This window comes from Photinus pyralis, unplaced genomic scaffold, assembly GCF_008802855.1.
Source record: "Photinus pyralis isolate 1611_PpyrPB1 unplaced genomic scaffold, Ppyr1.3 Ppyr1.4_LG6, whole genome shotgun sequence".
NCBI classification, from domain to species: Eukaryota; Metazoa; Arthropoda; class Insecta; order Coleoptera; family Lampyridae; genus Photinus; species Photinus pyralis.
Window position 1 is genome coordinate 14158164 of NW_022170663.1, and position 8420 is coordinate 14166583.

The 8420-nt window shown below is 36.5% G+C and overlaps 1 protein-coding gene across 1 annotated transcript; it reads left to right on the plus strand.

The window, feature by feature from the left end:
* The first annotated feature begins 6697 nt into the window (after positions 1-6697).
* Positions 6698-7196, plus strand: LOC116173156 (larval cuticle protein F1-like). The gene is made up of 2 exons (XM_031490456.1): positions 6698-6815; positions 6871-7196. The coding sequence occupies exons 1-2, from the start codon at positions 6804-6806 to the stop codon at positions 7177-7179; spliced, it is 321 nt and encodes a 106-aa protein (XP_031346316.1). The 5' UTR covers positions 6698-6803; the 3' UTR covers positions 7180-7196.
* Positions 7197-8420: the final 1224 nt, after the last annotated feature.

Consider the following 8420-nt stretch of genomic DNA (forward strand, 5'->3'; position numbering starts at 1 on the left):
ACCATCAAGGAATAGCGTGTTATTTAAAATAACTACCTATGTCTGTTCAAGTTATAGTGGAAAGCAGATATCAGTGCATACCTTTGTTTCATCTTACTCTATATCACTATATCCACAACCACTGTCCAATATACAGGGTGAAACATTTTGTCTGGAACAGTGAATATATTTTCAAAACAATGTATATTAAGATAACAAGTGTATAATTCAACCCGTCTTTTAGCAAATGCACGGCGCACGAGTTTAAGGGCACCGACGCACCCACGGAGGCACGGAGTTTGCCCAAATTCTACACTCGGTGTGTTGAACATATTAGTGCTTTAAAGTATTCCGGTTTGATCCTGATATCCTTATAACACTTCGTGTTATTCTTTACTACCCTGAGAGTATTTTTTCTTTTCTTTGAAAACATGACTAATTTATTCGTTGGTCCCATCTTAAGGAATCCGGAGCCGTTTATCTTGTCCATTAAATCGCAAATTGAGTTGTACAAAAATCTAAAACAAGAACCAGTTAGGTCAGGCGGGGTTTATACCCCGAATCAACTCTCCAGTAAAGCCTATTCATAAAAAGTTTAATGTGGGAAGCCCATAAGCACCATTATGAACAAGATTGTTCTTCCTAAATGGATTGAAAATATAGGTTACAGTTCATTACGTTTTAAATACCGAATAACAGTCCTTAAACATGCATACATATATGGTCATATATGAAGGAAATGTCCACAACCAAGGCTCGGTGTAAAGTTAAGATCTTCTTTTTCTTTATGAGGTGTGTATTGGATGCTATTTTAATACATGGCTTTTTTGGGTAATGGTTTGGGGTCCAAAACTTTAAAAGTCAATGCTTTTTGTTCTAAAGCGATTAAGAAAGTGGAACAGATTCTGGAAAGCAACTACCGCTAAAATTACGGCAGGGGGGCTGTTGGGTTAGTTTTAGTTATTTTCTTGTCTAAAAATACGCCGTTTGTGAGTAAAGTTCCAACCAAAGGATGAGGTAATAAAGCATACCGCTTTATAAACTGTTAACATCAGCATTTACAAGAAAGGCGACCACCTAAGGGATTTTTATATACTTAATTTAAGCAAAATCCAGAATTTGACAATTGTGCGGGTTTCACCGAGAAGGTCATACTTGAAGTATCGTTACTTACTGACTCCCGGTTCCTTCCCAAGTCTTTAAGGTGTTTCCGGGTTCAACATTTATAAGCACGTCCGGTGTTTAAGAGGCCCTTCAACTTCTTTTCAAGGATTTTTTTTTCAGTCACAGCTTTCAGTTTCTTAAGGCAATTGCTTACAATCTTTCCGATATCCGCATTTGAGTGTGGTAAACGGAGATTGTGGATTCATGGTATATAAAAATGTTTTTTTTTAAAAGAAAGCTTACTTTTTTTATATATAGTAATAAAATTATAAAAAGGAATGTGATACTAATCTATGTAACTATAAACATTTGTTGATCTGTGGTGTGCTTCTCCAATAATCCAACAGGGGACATATTTTTTTTAAATAACAATATTAGTTTTTTTTTTTGATAGAGCAGCAATAACAAAACTTATTATACTACATAATCAAAATTTATTTTTATTTATATTTCTCATGGTTAATGTCATATTTAAAACATGTTCATTTTTTAGCTTATACCCTCTTAGTTCTGTTTACGCCTCGATACAACACGCCACTATAAATATTTTTTGTGTATTTTTCTTAAATTTTAATTTTAATTAAATCTTGGATACAATAAATTGCTTTCAACATAACTAATAAAATAAAATATCCATAAATTTTTTTTGTTACCCACCTTCAATTCTTTTCTTCCCTTTAACCCCACCCTATTCCTTAATTCTCCGATTTTAAGGCCACTGTCTACCACTACCGAAAAACCAAGTTCCCCGAACAACTCTGACCAACTTTCAGAGCCAGATACAGTAACGGTTCAAGGTTTTCAAGTTATCTATTTTACCTTAAAAAAAAACCGTTCATTTATTAAAAAAAAAAAAAAACCCACACATTCATCAGGCACTAAGGGACATCATAAAAGGGTAATTTAGGGTCAAATTTTATTTTTTACTTGAGGACGAGATCTCGTACGTGTTCTTTTTTTCTGTTATTTCCCTGTTATCATCCTGCCATTATCACCAATCATCATCATTCGGCCCTACAATATCGTGTTAAATTCCTTGATTTCCCTTAAGGGAATACAATACCTTTTCTTTCCCGCTATCTTCTCTATTTCTCTTTATTATATTTTACCCTCATTTCCAGGGACCAACAGGGAGGCAGTTTCTCATTTTTTTCCTGTACGGCGGTGGAACTATCGGGAAAAATTTAGTGGGCGGGGCCTAAATTTCGGGGAGCATTTTATAGGTATTTTCTTTCAGTTTCAGGATCGTCGAACCACCCCTACCACCGAGAGCAGTTGGAGCCGTATTGCTGGGTTACTTCTTTCCTTCCAGTTTTCTTCGTCACAATCCCCATGGTGGCCCTCGAATTTAAATCAGCCTGTATATGTTGGGAATATAAATATTATTAAAAGAAAATGCTGGAAAGTATTCTTCGTTTCACAAGATCACCACTAGGGTGCGAAACATGACGTTTATAACAAAAAAAATTCTTCTCTAACGAAAATGATGCTATTTAAAGTGGTCCTATGTTTTTTTTACTCTATCCTGGCTAGCTTCCCCCAAAAATTAAATTATGTACTCTGTACTCTGTGGCTATATTATCACATTTATCATTTATCACTACTTTGTGTGGGTTGTTTTTAGTTACTGCCACTTATAATCCGATAAACGAACCTGTTATAGAGATACTAAAGAAAGAATTAAAAGTGAATTTAAACAAAATTCAATTTTGCGACAGCGTCAGTTTTTATTCAATAATTCGATATATAATTGTTGGTTTTAGGTACACTAACATTGATAAAAAATGTATCTATCAAAATAATATGTTTTGCCGTTTTTCCAACGAAATTAATAGCGAAGTTTTTGCACTAGCAAGTTAACCAGCAAAAGATACAACACTTTATAAATAATTTGAATTTAATGTCTTTAATTTGGGATTGCGGCCGCTCATTTACGCTCGGAACTCCTTTTATATGGGGAGTTACACCACGTTCTCTTCTTCTCGCAGCCTAACTTGTTGCTTGCCTAGGCTTCTTCTGTTATCTTTCTCCAAGTCTTTCGGTGCTGTAACTTCTCCTTCCATTTTTAATTCCCAGGCTTGCTATGTCTTTAATCACTTGGTCCGCCTACCACTTTGGTCACCTTTATCGTTTTTCCATGTGTGGAAGGTTTTTCAAGTGTTTTAAACATTCCTCGCTCTGTATCTCTGGCGTATTTCCAATCCGAGTTGTTTTTTTTAATACATCCATATATAATAAATGCTCCTTTCCCAATGTTTTCATTGTGTCCCTAATCCACTTGTCTTTTTTTCCCTTTAGGTATAAGTTTTGTACTTTTTTCCTGATTTCTTGATACCCTTTATGGTACTCGTCCTTTCCTGTTTCTAGCCATGCAAATCTCGCGTCCTTTTTAGTGTGAAACCACTGATTTGATTTCTCCCCTACCTTTCTTCAGCTTCAGAAACCTTATCGTTTCATTTTGTGAAAATATTCTTAGATTTTATTAGCAACTTTTCCGATAAAGGATTATTAAAATGTTGCTAGAAATCTTAAAAGCTTTTGCGAAATCTTACAAAACTCTTTAGATGTGTTGGACAAATCTCAGGCGAAAAATTACAATTTCTACGATTAGTCCAGGCTAAATAGCTTTAAAATAATTTATTTTCAAAAAAAATTAGTGACCGGGCCAAACCGAGTTTTTTATGCAGGTGAAATGGTTAGAAATTGGGGAAAAATAATTAAAACAGCTGAATTTTTCCGCGGGTGAAATCCCAGGGGTTGAAATGGGTGGAAAGTGGTATTTTGCAATTTGTGGCAAAACTATTAATTTTAGGAGAAAATGTTTAATTTAAAACTTATAGAGAATAAGAAAATGGGACCCTTTTGTATCTGCACTGTTTTTTTTATAACCTCCAATTCTCCTATATGGAAACTGTTTTTTTTATTCCCTATAACTTGTATATTGCACATTTTCGCCTAAAACTAATAGTTTTGCCACAAATTGCAAAATACCACTTTCCACCCCTTTCAACCATAATCCACCCGTAAAGACAGATTTATAACCTAGAAATCTTGATACATTCCCTACGATTGTTTCTATATTTTCTGTAGAAACGTTGGTTACACGCAATGTAACTAAGGTAACATTATTCTTTTTAGCGCATTTCCACAAAAATAAAAAAAAATGCGCTATTGTGGCCACTTTGTCCGTCCGTCCGTCCGTCCGTCCGTCCGCTAATTTTGCGACGCTACTAGTTTTTTATCTTAAGAGCTATTGTTCTACTTTTTTCGCTATTTGGTTCGTTATGGTGTCGAGTCTTGTACCAAGGAAGGAATTTTTTCTGCACCGCTTACAAAAAAAGTTATTGTAAAAAAAACAAAAAACCGTTTTTTACATGTTCCATAATTTTACACTACACCGTTTATTAACGATCCTAGAGATCGTTTATAATTTTGCATTGCTATCTGTCGCCTGCCGGTTGGTCTGTCCGTCTGTTCCTTTGTCTGTCTGTCCATCTATCTGTCCGTGTGAACGATAACCTTGTTTAGAAATGTTCGATCGCTTTTACATCTCCGTTAGTTATGAACTGAATTGCATGAAATTCAATATGGGCATAGCTTTAGCCATATAATACGCAATGCAAAAAGTTGAATCGAATCGATTCAAAATTCACAGTGCCCTTTTCGCATCTCGACCATTTATAAACCGAATTGCAAACTTTTTTACTTATAAAAGTATTTGAATAAAATTTGATACATAGGCACTTGGAATAAAGGAAAATCAAACGCCAATTTCAAAATTTGGTTTTGCGCATGCGCAGTGCCAACTTTTTTATTTATGGAAAAATTTAAACGAAATTTGATACATAAGCACTTCGAATAAAGGAAAATCAAACGCCAATTTCAAAATTTGGTTTTGCGCATGCGCAGTGCCAACTTTTTTATTTATGGAAGAATTTAAACGAAATTTGATACAGAGGCACTTGGGATAAAGGAAAATCAAACGTCAATTTCAAAATTTGGTTTTGCGCATGCACAGTGCCAACTTTTTTATTTATGGAAGAATTTAAACGAAATTTGATACATAAGCACTTCGAATAAAGCAAAATCTAGCCTAGTTTCAAAATTTTATTTGCGCAAAATGCGCAGTGCCAACTTTTTTATCTTGGAACTATTTTATGAACATTGATACGTAGGCGCTGGAACAAGAAACACTCTAAAATTAGTTTTTTAAAATTTAGTTGCGCAAATGCGCAGTTCCAACTTTCTTATTTAGAAAAGCATTGAAATGAAATTCTTCTCATAAACTGAAATTGAAGTTGCACGTCAACAATGGATTGCCCATGTGCAACGCTATCTTTCATATTTGTGGCCGGATTTTTACGATTTTAACAGAAGTTGCATCTTACAAATGTGAAATGAATGCAAGTGGAAATGCGCTTTATGTAAATCGTTTACGATTACTTTTTAACTTGTTAGTCATACTTTAAAGTTTAAACATAGGTAAATAAAATAAACCTTTAGCGATAGCTTTGTTTGTCTGCTGGTGTATTTTCTTCCCGATTTCAAAAACGGCTAGAAATTCTTTTTGGCAACTCATTATTACCTACCTATACGTATATATCAAATCGGTCACGATTATTAAAGAAACTGGTGGAAATTTCTTCAATCAGACTTCAGTGTTTCGTTATTGTCGATTGACCCACACCAAAAATCCGTTAATTTGTTTTGCCTTTACGTTAGTGGCAAACTTAGGTTAGTTATTTTTTGAATCTGAACCCTTTACAAAATGGGATCGTGAGAGGGTTAGGCGAGGTTATTTCATTCACTTATTAAACCTATGGCCTTGCGTATTTGTTTTGGGAAAAGTCACGTTACAATCTTCATTCTAGATAATAATTCAGAAAATCATTTTGCTGTAACCCTTAAATGCACATTTCGTGACTTTTCTAACTATAATTTGAGGAAATAGGCATAATTGTGGAAATTTGCCAAAAAACTTCAACTTCATTCGGTCCTAAGGAGTTTATATTTTTTATTGTAAGTAGGTAAGGAGTATATTTTACAAACGAGCTACATGCTGTCTGAAAATGCCCAGAGGGTTGCGTTACCAAATAAAACACACAATCTCAATTTAAAATGTGCTCCATTATTTTAGCAAACTAATCAATCTTGATCTCGTTAATTACATTAAAGCAGGTCTTAAATAGTAAATACGCCGCATTGCCTGCCTACACCTCAATGTCTAATATTGCTAGTACATACATATTTATGAACATAAATAGGTACAAGTAACCGTAAATAATTCTAACTTAATAAATAAAAACGATCGGTGCCAAAACCTTAACCTCAATCCGATTTAGGTTTTTATTTGATTAAAATTAAATTGATTTTATATGATTAAAAACCCTAAAAACGGAAAACTGAATTGGGTAAACCAGATTTGCATATACTTGGTTATCTTGTCGCAAAGATTGGCGGCCGCGATTTACTTTCGTTGAAAAATACTGTCGCGAATTTTATTGCTACTTTTGTTGACCGTATAATTTACAATGTAAATAGAAAGGGCGTTTGATCTTAGTTCAGTGGGGAAAAACTTTGGTATAAAAACGCGAGCGTTTCTTACCACCAGCATACACAATTCTGTTCAACAAGCAGTGTAACAAATAAACCCAGCAAAAATGTTCAAATTGGTAAGTTGTTGTGGCCGTAGAGTTTAGGGGTAGGTAATTGAGATAACGTTTGCAGTTTGCTTTCTTGGCCCTCTTCGTCGCCGTTAACGCCGGTGTCATCGGTCACGGGGGTTACATCGCGGCCGCGCCCGCACATATTGCCGTTGCCGCCCCAGTCGCCCATCACGCCACCTCCTATGCTAACCACAACTCAGTTTCGGTTCACCCCGTAGCCGTCGCACACGCCGCTCCAGCTGCCCATGTTGTCCATGCCGCACCGGCCGCTCACGTCGTGCATGCCGCTCCAGTTGTCCATGCCGCACCAGTTTTTCACGCCGCTCCAGTCGCCCATGTAGGATATTCCCATGGTCATCATGGCTGGTAAACATCTACAACAGTCAGTCAAAGTAATTTATTAAACCTTTGTAAATAATTCTATTTCGATGGTTATGTTTGTAAATAAAGCAAAAATAGACATTTACACTGAGTGCTATTATTATTATTATTGTGCGTAGTCCCAGTCGGTTCCTGCACTGCGACGTTTTGGTCTATTCTGCTCTCCAGTATTGTCTACCCTTCAAGAATACGTGTACCCTTTTGATAGAACGAACCCTCGTTACTTCCTCCTCCTCCAGTTTTGTAAGACAAACTGTTTTAATTGCCCTCTCAGTACATTGAGGGTTTTATTTTTAAATATTTAATCAAAGATGAACGAATTCCCCGCCCTTGATGATCTCTCCGCGCCATTGACTCTCAGCCGATATGTGCATCTGCCTTAATTACTAGGTGTAGTGGGGATAACAGTAATAATAGTGTTATCATTGCCCCCGTAATTCCAAGGCACGCTCTTCGTGACACCTTGCAAAGTATCTGTATGTTCTTCTGGGTAATGGTCTTATTCCACCACATCGGTGACGCATGTCCATACGTGTGCCCATGGTATAATCATTTTAGTGTACATTCAGTGGGTCATTTTTGGAGATCCCATCTTGCTCCCCAACGCTCGTCTGCAGGTTTACAGAGACCTTGTGACTTTGTTTGCTATTTTTTCCAGATGTGATTTGAAGGTAAGCCCTTGGTGTAATATGATGCCCAAGTATTTACCTACTCTCACCACCAGTAGCTTCGTGCCGCACATTGAAATGTCTTTAGCTTTGTCGGCCTTTTTCTACGTGAGAAAGAAATGAGGTTTGTTTTTGTTGGATTTAACAGACAATTTAATTAAAGCTGCCTGCATCACAACTGACACGAATTCCTCAAATCTGCCACTGTTTACTGATGGGTTTACCCATTAGTTTAAGGAGCAAGGACGTTAGACAACTTGACTTGGGCGTGTGAATCTCGCCCAGGTTTCGGTATGAATACGAATTTTACGTACCCCCACGCCATAGGTACGTATCCCAGGGCAAAACTTGCCCTTATAGTAACGTGCATAGTAGGGAGGATAGCAGGTCGCGGCCTTATTATGGTAGAGTAGGAAGAATCCATCCATTCCTGGGGATTTATGCGAATGGAAAGTCTTAACTGCCCACCTAACTATCTGTCGAGTCAAAACCCAATCTCCTCTGTTCCACCTGTTGAGAGTAATTCGTTCGCCCGCGTCATTTTGCGAGAGAGTCTTTGATC